The sequence below is a fragment of the Giraffa tippelskirchi genome, chromosome 12 (assembly GCF_054371585.1).
Source record: "Giraffa tippelskirchi isolate mGirTip1 chromosome 12, T2T-mGirTip1v1.2.pri, whole genome shotgun sequence".
Lineage (NCBI taxonomy): Eukaryota > Metazoa > Chordata > Mammalia > Artiodactyla > Giraffidae > Giraffa > Giraffa tippelskirchi.
The window spans coordinates 14,540,740-14,566,767 of record NC_137286.1 but is presented as its reverse complement, the minus strand read 5'-3'; the positions used below and the strand labels follow the sequence as shown (position 1 = coordinate 14,566,767).

General features: G+C 36.6%; 2 protein-coding genes across 9 annotated transcripts in view; one reads left to right on the top strand and one right to left on the bottom strand.

The window, feature by feature from the left end:
* The window catches only part of FANCM (FA complementation group M), a 106,300-nt gene that overhangs the window by 52,699 nt on the left and 27,573 nt on the right, over positions 1–26,028 (top strand). For 4 of the 5 annotated variants that reach the window (XM_081548456.1, XM_081548455.1, XM_081548453.1 and 1 more), the window contains 5 exons: positions 886–992; positions 2,865–3,389; positions 6,084–6,459; positions 8,061–8,352; positions 8,618–9,877. In XM_081548456.1, the coding sequence (XP_081404582.1) occupies positions 886–992; positions 2,865–3,389; positions 6,084–6,459; positions 8,061–8,352; positions 8,618–8,756 (1,439 nt within the window). In that variant the 3' untranslated portion in view covers positions 8,757–9,877. Of the gene's footprint in view, positions 1–885; positions 993–2,864; positions 3,390–6,083; positions 6,460–8,060; positions 8,353–8,617; positions 9,878–26,028 lie in introns of those variants that run through there. The other variant, XM_081548451.1, reaches the window with a different exon arrangement.
* MIS18BP1 (MIS18 binding protein 1) overlaps positions 11,053–26,028 on the bottom strand; it is a 48,627-nt gene continuing 33,651 nt past the window's right edge. For 3 of the 4 annotated variants that reach the window (XM_081548457.1, XM_081548459.1, XM_081548458.1), the window contains exons 10-15: positions 25,141–25,313; positions 24,212–24,372; positions 22,620–22,768; positions 16,066–16,153; positions 12,106–12,160; positions 11,053–11,923 (exon numbers count right to left, since the gene is read on the bottom strand). In XM_081548457.1, coding sequence (XP_081404583.1) covers positions 11,820–11,923; positions 12,106–12,160; positions 16,066–16,153; positions 22,620–22,768; positions 24,212–24,372; positions 25,141–25,313 — 730 coding nt within the window. In that variant the 3' untranslated portion in view covers positions 11,053–11,819. The remainder of the gene's footprint in view (positions 11,924–12,105; positions 12,161–16,065; positions 16,154–22,619; positions 22,769–24,211; positions 24,373–25,140; positions 25,314–26,028) is intronic. The other variant, XM_081548460.1, reaches the window with a different exon arrangement.

Sequence of the window (26,028 nt, the reverse complement as noted above, 5' to 3'; positions counted from 1 at the left end):
CAGAGGGGTAATGAAAGAGCAGCCAACTCATGTTATTTTGTATTGCTCCAGCTTCTGTGTTGAGAATGGCCTATCTGGGAACAAAGGTGGAAGAAAGGACCATATAAGAGGCCATGACAGTAATCTAATCAAGGAATGATGGTGGCTTCTACTGAGGTGGTGGCGGCGAGAGGGGAGAACGATTGGGTTCTGGCTGTGTACAGCTGATGGGATTTTCTGATGGATTAGAGAGACAAAGAGGGAGTGAGTGGACTTGAGCAACAGGAAGGACTTCAGTTGCTGCTGTTGGGAAGGTTGAAGGTAGCTCAGTTGTGATAAAGAGTAGAGAGATCTGAAACTCCATTTAGACACAGTACTTTTTTTTTTTCACAGTACATTTGAAATATGTAGGATTTCAGAGGTTTTTTTGTTTTTTTTTTAAAGAAAATCTCAAAATACACATTATGGGTTTTTTTTTCATGCCTCATTTCTTAGGTACTCTTTACTATATAACTTTAAAAGATAATCAGCATATGATTCTCACATAAATTGTGCTTTGTGAAAAAAGCCAGATTCAAAAGGTTACATACTATATTGTTTAGTCACTAAGTCACGTCCAACTCTCTCCAACCCCTTGGACTGCAGCCTGCCAGGCTCCTCTGTCCATGGGATTTCCCAGGCTAGAATACTGGAGTAGGTTGCCATTTCCTCCTGTAGGGGCTCTGCCTGACCCAAGGGTAGAACCCAAGCCTCCTGCATTGGCAGGTGGGTTCCGCATTGGCAGGTGGGTTCTTTACCAACGAGCCACCAGGGAATCTCGAATCTGGGATAGGTCAAAGTTAAATACTTTGTTACTTTTCATTTAAATAATTTTGGTATTTGAAAATTTTTTTTATCTTTATGCAGATTCTGAAATGAGAGCTGTCTACATGAAATCTGTGCGAAGTCCATTGATGAGCAATCGATACAAAATGGTCCATAAGAAACATAACAACATAAACATTTTCTCCCAGGTATGAACTATAGAAATATAGTGGAGAATTTCTTGGTGATGCTGGAATATATTCCTGTTAATGAAGCCTTCATTTTGTTTCTAAAACTGAACCATCAGAACTATTTGCAGTAGTTTCTGCCCTGAGTAAGGAAGATGGACTATGTGAATTCTCAAAATCCCTTTCAGTCATAATTTGATCAAATTTTCCTTTTGTTAACTTGAGCTAATTAGAATATACTCTGAAGTTGTTTGCCAATTAGAATATTTAAAGGAAATGAATAGAACTGTATCATCTACTAGTTAAAATTTTAATTCTTCTGTTGTCATATTTCTCTTGGAAATTAACTTTTCCCATTAAAATGGCATATCATAAAAATTATAGACTATTTTTCATTTATGGAATCAATTTTGTATTAGTCTTATTTGCCATATTCATTTCAGAAATATGGGCATTTTTTATGATCATTCTTATGTCTGTACTTTCATTGTGTTTATTGTATAGTGTTTTATGAATTACTTATCACAGCGTTTTATGAATTACTGTTCATTTTTCTGGCTACTTGCACTAGACTATAAATTTCTAGAGGGTAAATCATTCTTTTCTTTTTATTCCCAAACTTCCCATTTTCTTCTATAAAGAATATACTCAGAAAAAAGATGTGGTATATATACAAGTTTACTCAGCCATAGAAAAGAAGAGTGAAATTTTGCCTTTTGTGACCACATGGATGGACCTTGAGGGCATTATGCTAAATGAAAGACGTCAGAGAAAGACAAATATTGTATGATTTCACTTACATGTAGAATCTGAAAAATAAAAGAAATGAACCACCCTAATAAGGAAACAGTCATAGACACAAAGAACAATCAGGTGGTTGCCAGAGAGAAATGGGTGAGGAGGAGAGAAATAGGTGAGGGAGATTAAGGGATACAAATTTCCAGTTGCAAAATAAATGTCATACCTATGAAATGTACAGTGTGGGGAATATAGTCAGTAATTATGTAATATCTTTGTATAGTGATGGATTGTAACTATAGTTATCCCGGTGATCATTTTGAAATGTATGTTATATAACAGAACTATCCTCATGTTGTAGGTTAATTGTACTTCAAAAACTAACTCATAGAAAAGGGGATCAGATTTATGGTTATCAGAGGCAGGGGCAGAGGATGGTGTGGGGGAAAAGGGGAATTGGATGAAGGCAGTCAAAAAGTGCGAACTTCAGTTATAAGATAAATAGGTACTTCTGATGGGCTTCCCAGGTGTCTCGGTTAGTAAAGAATCCTGCTCAGTGCAGGAGACACAAGAAATGCAGGTTTGATCCCTGGGTTGGGAAGATCCCCTGGAGGAGAAAATGTCAACCCACTCCAGTATTCTTGCCTGGGAAATGCCATGGACAGAGAAGCCTGGCAGGCTACAGTCCCCGGGGTCACAAAGAGTCAGACATGACTGAGCATTCGTGCAGGCACAGACCTTGGGATGTAATGTACATGATAGATATAATTAATACTGCTGTATGTTAAATATGAAAATTGTCAAGAGAGTAAATCCTGAGAGTCCTCACCACAAGGAAAAAGTATGTTTTTCTATTTCTTTAATTTTGTTTTTCTGTGAGATGAGGGATGTTCACTAACTTTATTTCATGATGTAGTAAGTCAAATCCTTATGCTATATGCCTTAAACTTACCCAGTGTTGTATGCCAATTACATCCCAATAAAACTGGAGGGAAAAAAAGAATATGCTCAATAAAGAGTCAGTTGAGCAAGTGAATGAATTAATAAAGTAAATGAAATAAATATTCAGAGAGATATCATGAACTTAAAAGAATATGTTTAAAACATGCTGGTTTTATGAAATTTATTATACTCTTATTTGTGTTTTTATTGTAGATTCCTGAGCAAGATGAAACCTATTTAGAAGACAGTTTTTGTGTTGATGAAGAGGAATCTTGCAAAAGCCAGTCAAGTGAAGAAGTTTGTGTTGATTTTAACCTAATAACTGAGGACTGCTATGCAAATGAGAGTAAAAAATATAAAACCCGACGTGCAGTAAAACTAAAACAAATGAAGATGAGACAAAATTGTGCACGTTCAAAAAATAAATTATCCAGAATTATTTTACTGGATGATTCAAGTGAGGAGGAAAACAACGTAAAGGATAAACAGGAATCCAGGATTGTGGTTAACCCAAGCACAGTACCTTCTGGATCTTCACTGCAGTCCAGGGACCACTCTAATCCAGCTGGTAATCAATTGCTAAACCAGAGACAACAGACACCACCTAATTTAAAGGTTCCCGTTTCTGATGTCTCAGACTTCAAACCTCAGAGCCATACTAACATGGACTCTGCCTCATCATTGTTCACTACTGTCAGTGCACACAAAGACTGTAGAAAGTTTCCAGTTCAGTTGAAGGTATGATTCAAACCAGAGAAAAAAGCCTTCATGCATTTACCAAAAGGTTTTTTTGTTTGTTTTCCTTTCTTTTGTGTTAAATAACTAGGTCAAAGAAAAATTAGCAAGTGATAAAATTCTTCAGACAAGAAATCAGCACACTAAATTATATAGCTAATTCATAGGATGCTTATTTTTTTATTTTTTATAAATTTATTTATTTTAATTGGAGGCTAATTACTTTATAATATTGTATTGGTTTTCCCATACATTGACATGAATCTGCCACGAGTGTACATGTGTTCCCCATCCTGAACCCCCCTCCCTCCTCCCTCTCCATCCCATCCCTCTGGGTCATCCCAGTGCACCAGCCCTGAGCACCCTGTCTCATGCATCGAACCTAGACTGGCGATCCGTTTCACATATGATATTATACATGTTTCAATGCCATTCTCCCAAATCATCCCACCCTCGCCCTCTCCCACAGCGTCCGAAAGACTATTCTATACATCTGTGTCTCTTTTGCTGTCTTGCATATAGGGTTATCTTTTTTAATGTGTTAATAGCTTTCTTAAGAACACTGTAGGGAAACATGCTTATTTTATAAAAAGAATATAGGAAATTAGCTTCCTGCAAGGTAACAGAAATTACATGCTCAGAACTAGTTTCCCCAGATTAACTTTTCTTCCCTCTCTGAAGGCTTCAGGTATGTAACTCTCATCTACTTACTGGGGAGAGGAGGTTAGGGGCCTGATTTTCTTCCTTTGAATTTCTTTCCTTCCGAAATGGTTATGTAGTTTACTTTCCAGCTCCTCTTTATTTTACTATTGCTGAAGTAATCCCCAAAACTATTTTCAGTTTTTAGGAGTTTATAGTTGCAGTAATTTTGCTAAAACAGGGGTTAAAGTGACAGTAATAGGAATCCCCCCACCTAGACTTCTGTTGCTCTCTCAACGCCGGGTGTTTCAGCCCATTCCTCGTTAACAACATGCTCCAGGGCTCACACAGTGGCCCTCAGATGGGCATTTCCATACATTATCTCCAGACATTTTTTTTCTTTTTGCATGAAAGTATTTCTGGAAGGCATAATTAGATAAAGTTGACTAGATTTGTCTTATCAGTAGATTGGAGAACAACAAAGTACTTTATTTCTCTGAGCCTCAGAATAATCAGCTCTAGTAGAAAGATAGTAATCCCAAGGGTCAAGGTAGGTAGTGCTTGCACAGTCCTTTGAAAACTGGTCAGCACTCTGCATTTCTACTTTAGCATGCTCCAACCAAAAAACACAGATAGACCCTGGTAGTATTTTGAGGACTGTGAAAAAGGAAAAGTAGATTTTTACAGAAGTCTATTTTAACTTTTCTTCTATCATCTAGTACATGGTATGATTCTTCTTCAAATTAGGAGGGGAAAAAATTTGAGGTAAATTTGAAAAGACAGAAAGTGAACTAAATATCCTGTCAAAAACTTAGATACTGAAAATGTTAATATTTGTCTCTCATGTGTATTATACAGTGTTCCTTGTTCGTCATTTCCCTTTGGTTTGTTTTTAGTAGGTTTTGCCATAGGAAATTTTAGCTTTTTTATAGAGTTGCAATTTTTTTCTTTATAATTTCTGACATCAGTGTTTAAAAAGCCATTTTGTATTCGAAGATAACTAAATATTTCTAATATTTTTTGTTTCTTTAGTGTCATTTTTTCCTTCATTAGATTTATTCTTTTTCTTAAAAAATTGAATATTAAATGCATTTTAAAGATTATTCTGAGTGATTAGCACTTCCTCTTTAGCTTAGAATATAGAAAGCTGGAAAGAATGTTGCTCCCATCCTTGCAACAGCAACAACAACAAAAAAAGCCAGATAATCTACAAAATCATAAGTTCATTTGGATCTGAGGTTGCATGGCAACCAATTAGCCTGATATCTAAGGAAAGACAAGTGCCTCCAAGGAGAGACTTGCTGAGTTGGAACAGTCACTGGACATTGTACAATCTAGTAAAGAGACCTCAGCTAAAACTTTAATGAATTGCTAGTCATCAAGTGTTCACAAAAAAGATTGAGAGAGGAAACCTCCTTCCCAGTGCAGGCTGTGGGCAAGTGAGCAGCAGCTGCTGTGGGCAAGGCACCAACCCCCATCTAGTTCCTTCTCCCTGCGTTCCCCTGTAGAAGAAAAAGCATTCAGCCACTAGGGGAAGAACAACAAACTCTGTAGTCCCTAGGGCCTCGGTGAAGACCCTTTGCAGAGGAAGGAAAGGAAAAAGAGAGAAACTAGAATTAAGGAGAAGAGAGAGGAAATAGAAGATTTAGTTGAACAGGCAATAGCTGAGGATTTTCCAAAAGTAATGAACTTTGGCATACAAGTATCTGAGTCTCTGTTTTCAGTTCTCATGGGTATGTTACCTTGAAGTGGAATTCCTGGGCCATATATTCTTTAACTTTGGGAATTTGCCAAACTTTTCCAAAGTGGCTGCCTCATTTTCATTCCCACCAACAATGCACGTCCCAGTTTTTTTTCACATTCTCATCCATGCATTTTCCTTTTAGAAAATGTCTAGCCATCCTACTAGGTGTTAAGTGGTAGCTTCATCTACATAGTACCTTTGGTCCTATTGAAGGAAGAAGAAAAAGTATCAGTGAGAAAAATCAGCCTAGGTGTTAGAAGTTTATGGCGCCAACATATATGTAATTGATGGTGATGATGTTTTCTACTTTTCAGGGTGCTAGTGCTCTGGAGGATTCTGGCACTTCTGTGCCATGCTGTTCCAACTCACGACCACATTTGGCTGACACACATGCTTCTCTAAGACTGCCCCAGGAAGGCCACAGAACTTGTATTCTTGTAGATAGTCGTGAAATCATTTCTGGTTCAGAAGTAGTTTCTTCCCTAAGAGCAATTCATGGCTTACAGGTAGAGGTCTGTCCTCTTAATGGTTGTGATTATATTGTGAGTAACCGCATGGTGGTGGAAAGGAGATCTCAGTCTGAGATGTTAAATAGCATCAATAAGAACAAGCTCATCGATCAGATCCAGTACCTACAGAGCATGTTTGAAAGAATATGTGTGATTGTGGAAAAGGACAGAGAAAAAACAGGTTTGTATTTTTATGAGGTTGTAAAGGAACTTGACTATTATTTAGTTCATTATTCTACTGCCAGGATGTGGAAGGCTCTTAAAATGTGAATACCTGACTCATGAATATTTACATAATGTCATAATATTTTTCATTAGTCACTGTGTTTAAACGCAGCTTATGAGAATTGAAGAGGGTGAATTGAAGGCAAGTGAACCAATCATAAGTCTTTTTCTGGGAGGCCTGGGAAGGGTGCCAGAAATAAGGCAGCAGTGTGGGAGAGGAGGATTCAGGAGTTTAAGAAGGTAGAATTAGCAGGAGTAAGTGGAAGCAATCAAGAATTACTCTTGAGCTGACCAGTTTCTTGATTACTGGGCAGTCAGGTATTGGTGCTGTTCTTTGAAATTATGAATATAGGAGAAGCAGCAGATTTGAGACTAAAGAGGTGTTTAATGTTGAATACATGAAGATTGAATTCTCAGTGGGTCACTAAAATGGGTGCCCAGGATATTTTAGAAAACGCAGGCTTGGAGCTTCAGCTAGGGAGGGAGTCTTGTAGGTAATGTCTAACTGCACAGGGCGTCCGTGAGGCGAGTGAAAAGATCACAGGATTTGGAATCAGAAGGTGCACTGAGTTCTGGTGTCTTCTGTAGCTGGGTGACATTCCATTCGACAGTTAACTCCTCTGAGGAGTTAATAGTATCCTGTTCCCAGTCATCCCATGGTATTACCAGAATTCAGTGAAATCATGCAGCTGAAAGCCACTATGGAAGAATTCAAGGATTATACAGTCATTACGTATATAAAAGGAATAATGTTTATGTAAAACGTTGGTTCAGGAATTGAGCAACGTACCTTTTCATCACCACTGTCATTACTGAACCATGTGATCTTGAATAAGTCACTCTATCTTTTAGTAACCCCAATCCAATTTCTTTTTTCTTTTTTAATTTGACAGATGGGGGCTTTAGATTACGTGATCTTTTGGGTCTTTCTAGTGCTAAATTTCTAAAATTTACTTTATATTAACATATCCTTTATAAAGGAAATAGATTTGTAATAAAAAGTAATGTGACAAAAGCTATGGAAAAACATCTTTTTTTTTTTTTTGGCATAAGGAAGAATGCCAAAAGAAGGATGTAGGTAGCCGTGGAAAGGAAATGAATGAAGAGAGTAGGGAAGAGTTAAATTAACAGGCAAGAGTTAGAGATATTATAATGGGTATGGGATGTATTAAGTTATCCTTGAAATAAATACATAAGAATTTTATATCTGTTAGAAGTATTACTAAGTGAACGCTTCAGCAATGCTAACGTTACGAATTTGAGAAATGAATATGGTCTTGGCCATATCAGGAATGAGTTATCTAGGAATACACTTTCTCCCCTGTCTACTCACTTTCTGTTGATTCTAATTTAAGACACTCTTAAAGACAGTTTTCCTTATTTTCTCTCTCAGATATTTGAGAGTCACTTTAAATCTTTAACAGTAGGATTTCTCATTATCATAATGTGGCACTAGTTTGATTAATGATACAGATCTTGGGATTTCAATAATGTATTAACAGTTCTACTTAATGTAAGTTACTAAGGTTTGCATTTTCTTAAATATAAAATATTTAGGAGACACATCCAGGATGTTTAGGAGAACAAAGAGCTATGACAGCCTGCTGACTACTTTAATTGGTGCTGGGATCCGAATTCTGTTCAGTTCCTGCCAAGAAGAAACTGCAGATTTGCTAAAGGAATTATCTTTAGTGGAACAAAGAAAGAATGTTGGCATTCATGTTCCAACTGTGGTGAACAGTAATAAATGTGAAACTCTTCAATTTTATCTAAGTATTCCCAATATAAGTTATATAACGGCACTGAATATGTGCCACCAGTTTTCATCTGTGAAAAAGATGACAAACAGGTATGTCTGTTTTAATATTTTTAAATGGTTACTTTAAAATGTTCTAAGAGGGATTTCATTGGAATTTTCATATTTTTTAAAAGTAAAGAGGTGTAGTGCCAGTTAGATTCATTCAGTGAAGACTTTGCTTGTCACCGAATTAAGCTGAGGACATTAATGGGGGGGGGGGGATTATTTCCTTAAAGGCTTTTGTTTGGTGTTCTTTAAATAAGAATATTGAATTTTATAAGTCAGAAGTTCAAGTATATTTTTGTTTATTTTTCAGCACACCTCAAGAAATTTCCATGTATGCACAAGTAACTCATCAAAAGGCTGAGGAGATCTATAGATATATTCACTATATATTTGACATGCAAATGTTGCCAACTGATCTTAACCAAGGTAGTATTAAATCTGATAGGTGATCAGACTGCCCAGGTTGGGTTATCAGAGAACAATACAAAATGCACTTCAGTAATCATTGCTGTGGTTTATGATTATCAGTTTAATACATATATATGAGAATATTGCCCTATCTACTGTTTTATACTGTGTACATTTTTATTTATATAGAATATATAAATTATTGAAGAAAACATGTTTAATAATTATTTTGGGTAATTAGATAATGAAACTTTCTTATTGAATAAAAAGTTTATTTAAGGTGCTGTTAAGAAATAAAAGCTAGAGTGAAAGATGTATTTTAGAAATTTTCCAAAAATTATAGTGCTGTCATTGTCATTTGTTAGCATTATAGGTTGATGTATCTGCTGCCAGCCTAATGGTCGTAAACATTTTTTCCTATATATATACAAGATTGAACAGGTATTGGTGGTAGGTGTATTTTGAGATAATGCCCCAGGAACTAGGAAAAGTCAAAAACTTAATTGAATCCTAGTAGCTGTCAAATTCTAGTAGTATGAACTCCAGTCTGTACTACTTCTTTTGTTGTTGTTGAAATACCAAAGAAGTGATATACTGGAGTTGGAAAATTTCAGTGTAGGTTGAGCTATAAATGCAGGCTTTCATTGTGACTCATTACATCTGTGATGCTACTAATATTTTAAGATGGTTCCGTATAACCTGCAACATGAGTCCCCTCCTTCTAGTCAGTATAGTGCGAAAGCAGTCTTTAATTATGGATATATGTTTTCCCCACTTAAGGTCCTTTACTCTGTTTGCCTTCTTTTTATCTTCTATTACACATTGTTGGGGAGTTGAATCAACCTGACAGCAGAGGGTTTCACTTAGACTTGGCATGGACGTCAAAGCTGATCTAATTCAGATTGCTTTTCTCTTTCCTATCAGACGATGAAAGTGAGACACAGAAACAAGTGACTTACTCAAGTATAGACTGGGAAATCTAGAACAGGAACCCAAGAACTAGATAGTTTTCTTTCACTAAAAAAGTTACTCTGATTGTGAACTTAGCTCCTTTGGGACAGTGTAAACTCTGAATTCTTCTAAAGCAGTTGATCTCTTCTTTCTGCTGTTCAGTTTTGTCATATTTTTCCTTTACAGAGAGTAAAGGAAGTGATATAAATCATTGGCTGATGTGCAATTTTCATTATATCTCTCAGGTTCAAATTCATCCTTTAGTATCTCACTGTGCTATGATGGAGTGGATTTTCTGAGCATTTCTCCGTAGGGAGCATGATTCTAAGCTTTGTCAGGTAGGAGGAAAGGGGCTTCTCTTTCTGGTTCCAGTATGCTGTGTTGCTGCTTCTCACACTACGTGGTATCAGCGGGTGCGTTGGATAGGGCCATCCGGTGGAACTGTGCCCCAGCTACACCAGAAGCACGCAGCCCCCTCAGCAACCTCACACTGCCGTGGACTGGTGACTTCCCTACAGCCTCTCCCATGCAGACACCAGTGTCCTCGGATTCTCACGCTGCAGACAGAGTGTTTCATAAATTGACATGGTTTGAGGGACATAATTTAGAGGATTTCATTTAGTTATGCTTGCTATGTAGAGATGTCTATCCATTTTTAAACTGCAACAGCCTCATTCTATATTCCCACAGGTTGCACTTATCAACCCTATTGTTTATCAATCCATCTTGTCTGCCTTTGAGCCCTCAAAGCCTTTCTCTTCGTCTTTCTCTTCCAATTTTAAGTCTCCTTTGGATGTTACCTTAAACCTTACTAGTTTATCTCATGACCCAATGGAAAGAAATGGGAATAACCTGGTACCTGGCAGGTGGGATAAACAGAGACTTGATAGGTCACAGGGAATAAGGGGAGTGGGGGTACACTGTAGTTGATGTCAAGTGTATGCTATTTCAAAATACCCTTTTTGTTTCCTATTATAGAATTGAACTACTTTCTAATTCCTAAAACACTATTCATTAGCATCAAATAGCACATTATTACACCAAATATTTGCAACTTAAAGTTCTATAGTAGTTTTTTAGAGCTACTCTAACATAACCCTTTCAGTTTTTTCATACTTCATCTAGCAAAAATATTTGTGGCAGAAACTGTCATGGTAGTTTAAAGGAGAATGATCTCAGTTTACTTGCACTATTCTTTTTAAATCTTGTGTTTCTATGAATTCTATAGTTCTTTAGTAGCTGATCATTACTGACTAAATTCTTAAGAAACAAATGTATTTTTTCTATAAGTTCTGATATTTTTCAAGGAAAGAGCTGAACCATTAACCAAAAAGGTCCTTTTTTTCTATGATCCAGCAGTTAGAAAAACCAACCAAAACACAAATATTATAAAAACAAACTTACTTTATTTGAACAACCTAACTGGTGAGAAAGGGTGAGTGATGTACTATAAACAGAGGGAAAAAAAATTCTCATGTCAAATTTAAAACATAATGGCAGAATATGCTAAAAGACATTTATTTCTAAAGAAGCTGTCCAAAAGGAAAACAGTGTTTACTATGACATGACATAGTAACTTGACTTCTTACAGTAGTACATCTGTAACCTGAATGTTTTGTCTAATCCAGTCTTTTAAATACTGAGATCAAATTTTTGCTATGTCTGCTTAAAAAATACAACAAAATACGTTTTCTCATTCTACTTAATACTTAAAAGCAATAAATGAAATTTACATAGGTTTTACAGATGTGCCAATCACAAGCTTTAAGAAAAACAATCAGGAGAAAGCTTGTCAAATGGTTTAAACAACATGTAATTAAAACATTAGATCCGATTTGTATACCAAGTGGTGACAAATGCTAGCCTAAGGTTTTCATCAACTTGGAAGTTACAATCTATATTCTATTCTCCCCCATCTCTCCCTTTAACAATAGTAACATTTTCTTAAATGCTTAAAAAAAAAAAAAGAAAACCTGTATGGAACATGATTTTCTTAAAGTAAACAGACTAAGATGCTTACGAGAGACATAAAACATGAAACCTTTGAAAAAGAGTGTGCAGTTTCTATAAAGAAAATATATATACTTCACATGAAGACACAAATACACTGTCTGCTTCTTGATAAACATCCTGGACATGTTCTCTCATTTATACTATGAAGAATCAGAATTCGAAAAATAATAATCGTTCTCGTCTTCATCTAAAGACTCCATAGCCTTTGTGAAAAGTTTTCCAATACCAGAGTTTTCTGCTAATTCTGTAACAAGAAGTTTAATAGAAAAGATTAATATATTTCTAAAAGCAATTTCAAGGAAATTGAAAATAACTATAGGAAAGAAATTGATAGGTCTGCCCACTTGAGAATAATTAATTTTAATACTGTGTTAATAAAGAGACTACCCTATACTAGAACAGAGCTACAAAAGAAAAGTATATTACCTTTGTTAAATGCTGTTTTTCTTCTTGATGGTGGAGTTGAAAAATCAGTTTCAATCTACAAGAGAGTTCATATTAGCTAAGTGAAAAGTTTTCCAATACCACAGTTTTCTGCTAATTAACCTCCTGTGACGCCTGCTTCAAACATAGACAAAATTCAGAATGCTTTATCCCAAAGGAAATATTACAAACTAATGCTGTAGTGGTTAAATGATAGCACCTGAAAGTTGCCAAAATCAACTGAATACTTATTCCATTCCATAACACTAGCAAAATTTGAGTTCTCTGTACTTTAAATTCTTGGCTAAAATAGTAATTCAACATATATGACAAGTTTCAAATATATAATGCATGCCTATGTACACCAGTACTTTTTAAACTATTGGCCATGGCTATCTTTAAAAAATGACAACGAATAGGATAGAAAAGAAAATATGACAGCACAGGCTAGACAGAAGTGGCAAGATATAATCAAAGTCCTGATAGGAAAATCTGCAAACTAGGATATAATTCCCAGCAAGGATATAATTCAGAATAGAAGTAGAGATTAAGAATTTCACAGACAAGCAAAAACTGAAAGACTACAGCAATGCTAAACCTATCCTAAAGGAAATATTGAAAGTTCTTCTCCAAACAGAAAAGAAGTAAGAATCTACAGGAAAGAGAAAATCATAACTGGGAAGTAAATAAATAAGCCAGGATACAGATTTTTTTAAAAAATGAAAAAAATTCATGAAAGCAATGATAACCACAATAAACAGCAAAAGGATGAATACGAAGATGTAAAAGAGGACATCAAAATCATAAAATGTAGGGGAGGAGAATAAGAAAATATACATTTTCCCCTCCAGAATGTGTTTGAGCCTATATTACTACCAGTCTAAAGCAAGTGGATACAGGAAGGAGTTAATACACTTGAAAAACAAGGTAACCACAAATCAAAAACAAGATTCATAAAAACCAAAAAGAGAACACAAACATAATATGAAAGAAAACCATCAAACCACAAAAGGAAAACCAAAAACAGACAAATAAGAAAATACAAAATCAACACATAAACAAGGTTTAAAGGTGAAGAAAGCTGAGCGCCGAAGAATTGATGCTTTTGAACTGTGGTGTTGGAGAAGACTCTTGAGAGTCCCTTGGACTGCAAGAAGATCCAACCAGTCCATCCTAAAGGAGATTAGTCCTGGGTGTTCATTGGAAGGACTGATGTTGAAGCTGAAACTCCAATACTTTGGCCACCTCATGCGAAGAGTTGACTCATTTGAAAAGACCCTAATGCTGGGAAGAATTGGGGGCAGGAGGAGAAGGGGATGACAGAGGATGAGATGGTTGGATGGCATCACCGACTCAATGGACATGGGTTTGGGTGGACTCCGGGAGTTGGTGATGGACAGGGAGGCCTGGCGTGCTGTGATTCATGGGGTCGCAAAATATATCTATCAATAATTACCTTAAATGTGAATGCACTAAACGTTCCAGTCAAAAAACACATGTGCACCGGTGGCTGATTCATGTCGATGTATGGCAGAAACCATCACAATATTGTAAAGTAATTATCCTCCAATTAAAATAATTAATTAAAAAAAAACAGAGTAGCAGATTGGATGGAAAAAAAAAAAAAACCTACAGCATGCTGCCTGCAAGAGGACCCACTTTAGGGCACATAGGACATTTCATGAAATGGAAATGAGAAAAAAGTTGGGGGGGGTGGGAGGAGCGATACTCACATCAGACAAAGTAGACTTTAAAACAAAGGCTATAAAGAAAGATAAAGAAGGCAAGCTACTAGAGTATTGTATTGTAATGACAAAAGGATCATTACAATAAAAGAGGATATTACAGTCATCAACACATATACACCCAATAGAGGAACATCCAGATACAGAAAACAAATACTAATAGAGCAGAGACATCCCTTTGCTGACAAAGGTCCGTATAGTCAAAGCTATGGTTTTTCCAGTAGTCAGGTATGGATGTGAGAGTTGGACAGTAAAGAAGGCTGAGTGCCGAAGAGTTGATGCTTGTGAACTGTGGTGCTGGAGAGACTCTTGAGAGTCCCTTGGACAGCAAGGAGATGAAACCAATCAATCCTAAAGGAAATCAACCCTGAATATTCATTGGAAGGACTGATCCTGAAGCTAAAGCTCCAATACTTTGTCTCCTGATGCGAAGAACTGACTCATCGGAAAAGATCCTGATGCTGGGAAAGATTGAGGACAGGAGCAGAAGAGGGCGACAGAAGATGAGACGGTTGGATGGAATCACCAACTCAATGGACATGAGTTAGAGCAAACCCTGGGAGATAGTAAAGGACAGGGAAGCCTGCAGTCCATGGGGTCGCAGAATCGGACACAACTTAGTGAGTGAACAACAGACATAAAGAGAGAACTGACGGGAATACAATGATAGTAGGAGACTTTAACACCCCACTTAAATCAATGGACAGATCTTCAACACAGAAAATCAACAAGGGGAGGTGGGTGGGGGGTCCAGGAAGGGGAACACATGTAAACCCATGGCTGATTCATGTCAATGTATGGCAAAAACTATTACAATATTGTAAAGTAATTAGCCCCCAACTAAAATAAATAAATTTATAAAAAAAAAAGAAAGAAAATCAACAAGGCAGTGGAGATCCTAAATGATATATCACCATGATCCCCACTTCACATCATACATTAATGAGACTGGAAAGCCCAAGTAGCTTGCCTTGTCATAAAGCTGGTGTGGAGTCAAACTTTGAAATCAGAACTTTTAATACTAAACCCTTTGCTCTATCCTGACCTAGTGGCTATAAATGAAGCCAAAATTTCATTCTTGTAAGGAATGTGGAATTGGAAAAAGGGACTCAAACATTGAGAGGGAGTTTGCCCACATTTTCAATTACAGAGTAAAAGTTTCTTTTGAAGAATTTAGTCTCCAGGCTGATTTTAAGCCAAGGTTCCCAGAGGTATCTACCATTTCCTATGGACAAATAAAGCCTATAAAAATTAGATCTGGTGATGTAATCCCAATGTTTCAGTTTAGAGAAACTATACCTTAGAAGTTGTGCTATATAAATACTTCATCATGGGTGAGGGGAAAAAAAGATGGCCATAACCTGGTTATTCCCTCAGGGAATAAGGTAGTCTCCTGTTTTATCCCATAATCATTCTCTAAGATTGGCTATTACCTTTGAGGAAATCTGAGGTGAATTAGCTTTTCCTGAATACTTAATCTGGATATAAATTATTCAAATTAAATGAGAAATTAAAATTTAGATCACCCAAAGGCAATATTGAGTTAAAAATTTTCTGTAACTAGATTTTAAATATTGAAATGCATATAATACACACATACACATATAAAATCAAGTAGTTGAATCTGGAAAAATTTGAAAGCCATTTTGAATCTGTAGAGTACTTAATGAAATTTCTTGTTCCATGACAATCATAACTCAATCAGTATGGATTATTCCCCAATCACTGAATAGATATTATGCTTGTGTCTTGCCTGAAATGTCCTTCTCTAACCTATATGTGTTTCTCCCACCCTGCCTGACTCCTCAATTGAAAATTCTCACCTTACTCAAATGTTCCAGTCTATGACCTGCCATCTATAATCCTATAGCACTTACATGCTTACCTCACTCAGCCTCATATTATAATTTACTTATATTAGCCTATAAGCAACGTGAAGGCAGGGGTTGTTACATAACTTATAACTCCAACAATTTGCCAGGTATTATAGCTGTTCAACTTTCAGTCGAGTCCGACTCTTTGTAACCCTATGGACCACAGCCCGCCAGGCTCCTCTGTCCATGGGATTCTCCAGGCAAGAATACTGGAGTGGGTTGCTATGCCACCAGGGGATCTTCCTGACCCAGGGATCTAACGTACATCTCCTGTGTTTCCTGCACTGCAGGCACATCCTTTACTGCTTAGGTATTGGGAAGCCCCAACAAAGAAAAATACTTACTGTTTTTTTCTTGATATTGCCCCAGGTAGTGCCACCTTTACTTTTATGGGTTTTTTGCATACGAAAAACATATTTATCACAATCATTCCTGTTTAAATATAAAATAATTTCAAATCAACATTAATCACCATACTTTAATCCACAGATTGAACAGCAATTGACAAAATTAATTTAAAATGTTTCCATACGTTAAAAGTATATTTTATGTTCCATTTTTAAAAAGACAATCGTGTACTGATGGAGATGGACAAAATGCTTCAACCCTATAAAACTATTATGAAAAATGATGGTTTATTCATTGTCCATTTTCCCAAGGAGGAAATGGCAACCCACTCCAGTATTCTTGCCTGGAAAATCCCATGGACGGTGGAACCTGGTAGGCTACAGTCCATGGGGTCACAAAGAGTTGGACACGACTGAGCAACTTCACATTGTCCCATCTGCTCTTTCCAGTCTCTATCTTGCTGCCTGTCTTTTCCAAAACTCACTAAGACATCTTGTCCATTGATTCCCTTTTGTTATACCTTTCACTCTTTCTCTTGTTCATGTCTTCCTTCCCTATCACTTTAAGGATACGCATGGTGATGAAAACTCTCCATTAATTTATGCCTTCCAACTGTGTTGAGATTCAGTTTGGCTCATAAGCCTTTTATTTCTACATCGTTACATGTTTTTTTATACCAACTAAGACTTTAAAAGAACTTTGTTTTAACCTTACCTCTTTTCCCTCTCATCCTTAGCAAATACGCCTGACTCATAATTTACAGATGAAAACTGAGGCCACATAGAATATTGTTCTCAGTTTCCCCAACAATTACTTAGGACAAATTTTCTCTCTAGGCTTCAAGTTCCTTTATGATTGACTATCCATTCCTTTATGACTATTTGGCAACCTTAAAGGTATGACGTGTAAGAAATATGTAAATATGTGATATATATTAAGATATTAATGTGAACCACAAGCACTGCTGCACAGTACGTGAATGAGCCTAGCCAGTTGTTCAGGATCAGCACCTCATAAAACTACTGTCCTGTACAGATACTTTGGGAGTGATAAAAAAAATACTGTTGCATTACTTAAAACTATTACGAAAAGGAAGCTAACTACTAGAGTTGCTGAAGTCTAGAGATTAAAGAGGCTAGGAAACTCGTTTTTTGAAAATAAAGTTTTACAAAATATATTCTTGGTATGAGTCCATCTTGTGCTCTGTGAGGAAAAAAAGCCATTTTCTATAATTGTGAAAGTGATATATGTTAAAAAAAACAGTATCAAAATCCACATCAGTATAATCCTACAATCTACAGATAATGGCTGGTGTTTTTGGTTAAGGAATTTCCTATCTCCTATGAATACATGTTACAAAACTGCGATCATACTGTATGTAATGTAGTTTTATTTCTTAGCTCTTAAAAATTATTCACTGAACATTATTCTGTATCATTAAAAATTATTGAAAGCGTTATTTAATTCTTTTAAACTTCTATTAGAGTATAGTTGCTTTACAATGTGTTAGTTTTTACTGTACAGGAAAGTGAATTGGCTTCACACACACACACACACACACTTTTTTGGATTTCCCTCCCATTTAGGTCACCACAGAGCACTGAGTAGAGGTCTCTGTACCATAGTGTAGTTTCTCATTAGCTGTCTATTTTAAACATAGTATAAATAGTGTACATATGTCAGTCCTAGTCTCCCATTCATCCCACCACCCCCCTCCCTTGGTATCCATGTTTGTTCTTTACCTCTGTGTCTCATTTCACTTTGTAAATGAGGCCCATCTGTATCAGGAGTTGCCAAGCAGAGGGCCTGGGCTTTGTAGTGGTCCCTGACCCGCTAGGAGCCAAGCTGCACAGAGGAGGTGGAGGACGGGTGAGTAAGTGACGCTTCCCTGCGGCCCCATCGCTCACGCTGCTGCCTGAGCCATTCCACCCTCCGCCCACCCCACCAGGCCTGTGGAAGACTGTCTTCCATAAAACTGGCCCCTGGTGCCAAAAATGTTGGGAACTGCTGGTCTCTACCAATTTTTTCAGATCCCATATTTATGCTTAACATACAATATTCTTTTCTCTGACTTACTTCACTCTGTTTGACAGTCTCTAGGTCCATCCTTGTCTCTATAAATGACCTAATTTCATTCCCTTTTATGGTAACATTCCCTTGTGTGTGTATATATATATATCACATCCTTATCCACTCCTCTGTTAATGGACATTGAAGTTGTTTCCATGTCCCAGCCACTGTAAATAATGCTTCAGTGAACATTGGGGTGCATATGTCTACCTGAATTATGGTTTTCTCTGGGTATATGCTCAGTAGTGGGATTGCTGAGCTGCATGGTAGTTTCAATTTTTAGTTTTTTTTTTTCTTTTGGCTGTACAATGCAGCATGTGGGATCTTAATTCCTTGACCAGGAATTGAACCTGTGCCCTCTGCATTGGGAGCTCAGAGTCTTAACTACTGGAATGCCAGGGAAGTACCTCAATTTTTAGTTTTTTTAAGAAACCTCCATATTGTTCTCCTTGGTGGCTGTATCAATTTACATTCCCGCCAACAGTGCAAGGGGGTTCCCTTTTCTCCACATCCTTTCCAGCATTTACTGTCTAGATTTTTAATGATGGACATTCTGACTGGTATGATGTGATATCTCATTGTACTCTCGCATTCATTAATAACTAGTGATGTTGAGCATCTTTTCATGTGTTTGTTGGCTATCTGTATTGAAGACATCATTTTAAATTGTTACATATTATTCTATTATATGGACAAATCCTATTGGACTGTTAGGTCAGTTTCAATATTTCAGTAGTGTTTTGTGATGAATATCTTTGTTCATACTACACTCATACTTGCCCAACCTCATATTTCCTTAGAAATAAAATTCAAGGGCAAAAGGAATGAATATTTTAAAGCTAATGATTTGGCCAAAGTTCTTACCAAAATCTGTCCAAAATTATATGTGCCACAGAAATAAACTCACACACCTATGGTCAATTAATCTCTGACAAAGGAGGCAAGAATATACAATGGAAAAAAAGACATTCTCTTTAATAAGTGATGTTAAAGTTGGACAGCCATATGTAAATCAAGTTAGAAAACACCCTCACACCATGCATAAAAATATGGCTTAAGGACTTATAAGACATGACACCATAAAACTCCTAGAACAGAACATAGGCAAAACATTCTGACATAAATCATACCAATATTTTCTTCGATCAGTCTCCCAAGGCAATAGAAATAAAAGCAAAGTTAAACAAATAGGACCTAATCAAACTTACCAGTTTTGGTACAGCAAAGGAAACCATCAACAAAATGAAAAGACGACCTACAGACTGGGAGAAAATATCTGCAAATGGTCTAACCAACAAGGGTTAATTTCCAAAATATACAAAGAGCTCTCATACAACTCAACAAGGAAAAAACAAAACAACCCAATCAAAAAATGGACAGAAGACCTAAAGAGACATTTTTCCAAACAAGACATACAAATGGAAAATAGGCACATGAAAAAATGCTCAACCTCACTAGTTATTGCTGCTGCTGCTAAGTCGCTTCAGTCGTGTCCGACTCTGTGCGACCCCATAGACGGCAGCCCACCAGGCTCCGCCGTCCCTGGGATTCTCCAGGCAAGAACGCTGGAGTGGGTTGCCATTTCCTTCTCCACTAGTTACTAGAGAAATGCAAATCAAAACTACAATGAGCACTACCTCACGTTGGTCAGAATACCATCATTTAAAAATCTACAAATAAGTGGTGGAGAGAATGTGGAGAAGGGGGAATCCTCCTGCACTGTTGGTAGGAATGTCAATTGGTACAGCCACTATGGAGAACAGTATAGAGGCCACACAGGCTACCTGAACACTGTGACTGTCTCTCCAGATGGATCCCTCTGTGCTTCTGGAGGCAAGGATGGGCAGGCCATGTTGTGGGACCTCAATGAAGGCAAGCACCTTTACACACTAGATGGTGGGGACATCATCAACGCCCTGTGCTTCAGTCCCAACCGCTACTGGCTCTGTGCTGCCACGGGTCCTAGCATCAAGATCTGGGAGTTGGAAGGCAAGATCATTGTAGATGAACTGAAGCAAGAAGTTATCAGTACCAGCAGTAAGGCAGAGCCTCCCCAGTGTACCTCTGGCCTGGTCTGCTGATGGCCAGACACTGTTTGCTGGCTACACGGACAACCTGGTGTGAGTGTGGCAGGTAACCATCGGCACCCGCTAGAAACAAACATGGCAGAGCTTTAAAAATTAAAAAAACTGGTTTTCTGAAAAAAAAAAAAAATCTACAAATAAGTGGTGGAGAGAATGTGGAGAAGGGGGAATCCTCCTGCACTGTTGGTAGGAATGTCAATTGGTACAGCCACTATGGAGAACAGTATAGAGGTTCCTCAAGAAACTGAAAAGAGTTGCCATATGATCCAGCAATTCCACTCCTGGGCATATATCCAGACAAAACTATCATTCAAAAAGATACATACACCCACCATGTTCATAGCAGCACTATTCATTCACAATAGCCAAAACATGGAAGCAACCTAAATGTCAATTGACAGATAAATGGATAAAAAAGATGTGGTACATGCATGCAGTGAAATACTACTCAGCCATAAAAAGCATGAAATAGTGCCATTTGCAGCAACATGGATGGACCTAGAGATTATCATACTTACTAAGTGAAGTCAGACGAGAAAGACAAACACCACATGATATCACTTACATGTGGAATCTGACACAAATGAACCTATCTGTAAAACACAAATAGACTCACAGACAGAGAACAGACTGGTGGGTGCCAAGTGGGAGAGAGGATTGGGAGGGGAATGGATTAAGAGTTTGGAGTTAGCAGACAGAAACTATTGTATATAGACTGGATAAATAACAAGGTCCTACTGTATAGCACAGGGAACAATATTCAGTATCCTGTGATAAGCCATAGTAGAAAAGAATATTAAGAAAAACATATATATATGTAAAACTGAGCCACTTTGCTATACAGAAGAAAATGACAACACTGTAAATCAACTATACTTCAATAAAATAAATTCTGAAGTATTTAAAAAAATTATATGCTTAATATACTTTCACTTGTACTAAATACTAATTTAAAAATAAAAAATGATTTCTGGATTGCTAGGGAAAATTATGTTTTTGCTGAGTAAATGCAAATTCAGATTTTCACTAAGCTTCATGAGAATACTGAATGTTTTTTTTTCCTCCCAGTTTCGATCATATGGCTTCACTCTCTCACACCCCATGAAAACTCTTACCAAGATCAGTACTGGCCTGCTGAACCGCCAAATGAAGAGTCTATATTTTCAGGCCGCCTTACCATTTTCCATTTTCCCCCCATGTTATTTGAAGTTGGCCACCCATATCGTTTCTTATTTTTATTTATTTATATTTCAAAATAATGTTTATATTCACATAATGTGGAATTCAAAAATCGTTCTTTTTTGTCCCAAGTTATCTTAGTTCGTCTCCTGAAAGATCACCAATATGTTCAGTTGCTTATGGATCCTTTCAGAGATAGTTAATCAAATAAAAGCAATAATGTGTGTATATATACACATATACATACAAGGATATACACACACGGAGCCCCTATTTACACAAATGATAACACATAATTAACTGCTTCTAATAGTTTTATTTTTCCTATTTTTTGGCTGTGCTTGCAGCATGTAGATCTTAGTTCTCCCACCAGCGATCAAACTCATGCCCCCTACACTGGGAGGTGTAAAGTCTTTTAACCATTGCCAGGGAAGTCCCCCTTTTTTTCATTTACTATATCTTGAATATCTTACCATAACTACACAAAGAATTTCTCATTAATTTCTATGGCTACATAATGTCACAGAATTTGATTGGTGCCTAATCGATGGACATTTGAGTCATTTCCAGCCTTTTGTCATTATAAGCAATACTGCAACAAATTAGCTGTACAATCACAATTCTAGAATTAGGACTGCTAGGTCAGAGAGTATATGAATTTATAATTTTGATATATATCAACAAAGTACCGCTTTCAGGGATTGAACTAATTTACCTTTTCACTAGTAATGTGTAAAAATGGCTTTCCTTTTCTTGTTAATTTGTAGGAGTGTTATAACAGGGAAGTTAGCCTTTTTTCCTGTGCTAAGTTCCATAAATTCTTTTCTCAGATTCTCATTTGTCTTTTGACTTTTTATGGTGGTTGGTACCAAGTAAAACTTTATTTTCTATATGGTGGACTTTTTGTTAGTGGTTTCTGGGACTTCTAAGATTATAAAATAATTCTCCACAGTTTTCTAAAGATATATTTTATAGTTTAATTTTTACATGCAAAACTTTGACCCATTTGGAATTTATCCTAGAGTGTGAATTGTGTACTGACAATACTGAAAACACCTATATTTGCAGAAACTGTCCATCTTTGACCTCTAGGAACCATTCTTTCTTGTTTTTTTAAAAATGATGACTTCTCTAATTACTGACATCTACTGTCTTCAACTCATGGGATGTTAAAAGCTGATGCAGAGAATTACAGTACCATATGCACAAATACTTACCTGTTTATAGAGTCTAGCATGCCAGGCGTGACATGATGACACTGAGGAGTTTTTGCCAGTGGAAAGATAACTGATGATGGAGTTGTTGGATTTCTGTCCATATTTGGCAGAATATCATCCCCTTCTTGACTGTCCTGGAAACTTGGTAACTAAAAAGCAAATATGTATTACCAACAGGCACCCCTAAAAATGGAATTTTTTATCACAAACTATTTTTTGGGGGGAGGGATTATGTTATTTTCCTTCTTATAATTTCACAACTGAGATAACTAAAATATTAGTAGGTAGAGAACAGAGCCTTGTTCTCTAAAAAACTGAGTTTCTATTGTGTAAAATGGAAATGACACACATTTCTAGCACTGCATAGACCAAAGGTCAGCAAATATTTTCTGTAAAGAGTCAGAAAATATTTTAGGTTTTATGGTCTATACAGTCTCTGTCCCACTGCTCAACTCCACTGGTGAAGCAGGAAAGCAGCCACAGCCAACATGTCTGTGGTCCAGTAAAATACTGTTTATAAAAAGAGGTGATATGCCAGATCTGGCCTGTGGGCCAAGTATACTGACCTATGCACAGACAGAACAAAGCAAAAGTATAATTGATTTACTATTATGCTTGGTACTTAATAGATACTCAAGCAGTATTAAACTTTTTGTGTGCATATATTTCCAATAAATAATCTTTTAATTAAAATTTTACTTACCTTTATATTAAAACCTTAGAAAAAGTGGGCTTCTGTTTCTATTTTATTTCTATTTTTGTTTTTAAAATACTGCTACTGTTGCACTTAGGACAAAACATAGATAGGACCTGAAATGATGGGGGGAATAATATAAAGGGCACAATGCCTAAAGGATCAGCATTTTTGTGCAGAAAACACAGTAAGAGCCTCAGATACTTAAAATACTTCCCTTTATAATCTGTATAGGTAAAAAGGGGCCCCAGATCATGCTGTCACTAAGTTTTCACTTAGTAGCCTTTTAAAACTGAAGATAATTTAACAACATTGTGAAATGGGTAGATGGAAAAATTATCCCAAGTGTGATTCTTCTGAATTTTTTTCTTGCCTGCTTTTTTCCCCTGTGAGCTTGATACTTTTTACTATTCCAGTAACATCTGAATGAGTTCTTATTGTTTTTATATATTGCAAATATTTTATCCCAAGTTATGTGATTTTTCACTCTACTAGTATAAAAACTCTTGTATACATTCAAATCTGTCTATTTTATGCTGCCATGTAATCCCTCCTCTGAATTTACTATGCAGTAGGTAATAATCTATGCCTGTCTACCCCCATTTTTAAAGTCTGCCTCACTACATGTGAAGTTTAAATATATATGCTTGGCCTGTTTCTGGGTTTCCTATTTGGTCCTTTAAGCATTACTTTGAACCCCTTTGAAGGGTAGACCCTGGCCACTGAGGAGAACGGCGTGACTGGCAGACTGCTTCTTATACTCTACTCTAGCACATCTGTGGAGGTGGTTACCAGTCCTTGGCCTAAGTATTAGGAATGAACACTAACCCTAAATAAAAATGAAAGATATAAAAGTCAATATAAAGAAAACAATGATTTCTACATTTAAGACTCTTACCAGTATTTTTTGATGCTGCAAAGGTGTTGCACTGAAAAAATCATCATGGTCATCTTTTGGCAGCTGCTCAAGAAAATCTCTCATCTGCTGCTTCCTTTTAAGAGTTCCCACTTTGGCAGTTATCTTAATAGTTTCCTTCTTATCAGCATCATCGATCTTGCCTTAAGAGTCAGCAAAAGATTTTGATAAGAATTTGGTCTTTTATAGTAACTGCTCTATAAAGTTAACAGCCTTTGCAAAATCTAAATTGTGTATTCATATTAAATAAACTCAGCATCTGTTGTTAATATTTCCAAGCCTCCTATATAACAAATGACTCTATACTGGGTTTCAGGCAATATGATTAGATTACAAAAATACTCAGGAGGCAATTACATTTGGATTAGGCAGGGTGAGGTTGGAAAGGTTCTTTACCTGTGAGGAAAGTTACCTCTCATATTTTCCTTGCTGGTTATCTACCCTATTGTCTTGCTAAAATATAAACCTATTGAATTTGGACAGGGATACTGAATGTTCCCTAAAGCTTGGTATAAGACTTCTCTGGCATAAACCTAGCCAGGAATGTGTGCTTCTGGAGACTATACAACTAAACTTATTCACGAGTTTTCTTATGAATTACTAAGGGACCCTAACAAAGTGGCCTCAAATTTAGAAAAATAATCCAGTTATTGAAATCTCTGGATCCAACTGCAGATGTCCTAGAACAAACTCAAAGCACAAGGCTGCTAAGATTACTATAAATGTAAGTAAGTAGCTAGGTCAGACTTAAAAAAATTAAATAGAAGATCTTTGGAGTTGTTTCTAGCTTTAAAATTATAAAAACAAAATCCACCTATTAGAAGACACATGAATAAATATAAATTACATCTAATGAGTAATCAGAAATCAATACTGAGAACTAGGAAAAAACTATTTGCTGTGAAGGTTACCGTTTTGGCCTTTGGGGTTGGCTGGCTTTTTCTTGGTGTCACGTTTCTGAAATCTTTTTCCTCGGGGATCTTCCATGTACTTCCTCTGGCATTCATCCGCAGATCGAGAACCTACAGCCATAGCTACCTCTGACCAGAAACCAGGCTTGTGCTTTGGCAGAGATGCAACAGCACTACAGAAGACCAAAACCAGTTAACAAGAAATTCAACTCAATAAAAGTAACCTTCTGAAGGGATGCTCCTAAATCAGGAATTTTATCAAAATCATTCTAGAGGACTATTTGGGAAGAAGTTAGTATTCCCTCCACTGAATAATTCTTACTCTAATAGGAAGATGTGAGTTTATGTATCTAGTAGATGCCTTCAGTTTTGTTGTATTCTATCAAACCTGAAAAACTATGCCCAGTCTTTCAATGTATTTTCCTAAGTCCAGCTAAGCAAAGATTAGATCTTTGTGGGGGGAGGGGAGCTCTAGCATGATTAACTTTTCTGCACTAATGCACAAATCTTACTGGTGCTGAGTATATAGGAAGACAAGTTCTTAGTTTCTATATACTCCAGGTTACAAACTCTTACTAAAAAGTGTTATGCTTGCTTTTACTCTATTTTAATTTATAGAACTCAGCATTTTATGTACAGTACTTAATTGAGGGAAATGAAAATTGAAATAGAAAATAACAAAGGCAATATGAGGTAGTTACCCAATGTAACAAATGAGTTACATTCTAAAATTTCACTGCAAATGATTATTTAGAACCTGGTATACATATTACTGCCTCCCCCACTCCCAATAGATTTTATATATTGTGGTTAGGCTGATATTAATAGTTCCGCCAGAAAAGGTCTATTTAACTCAACAATTAACCTAGGCAGTGTTATGCTGGAAAA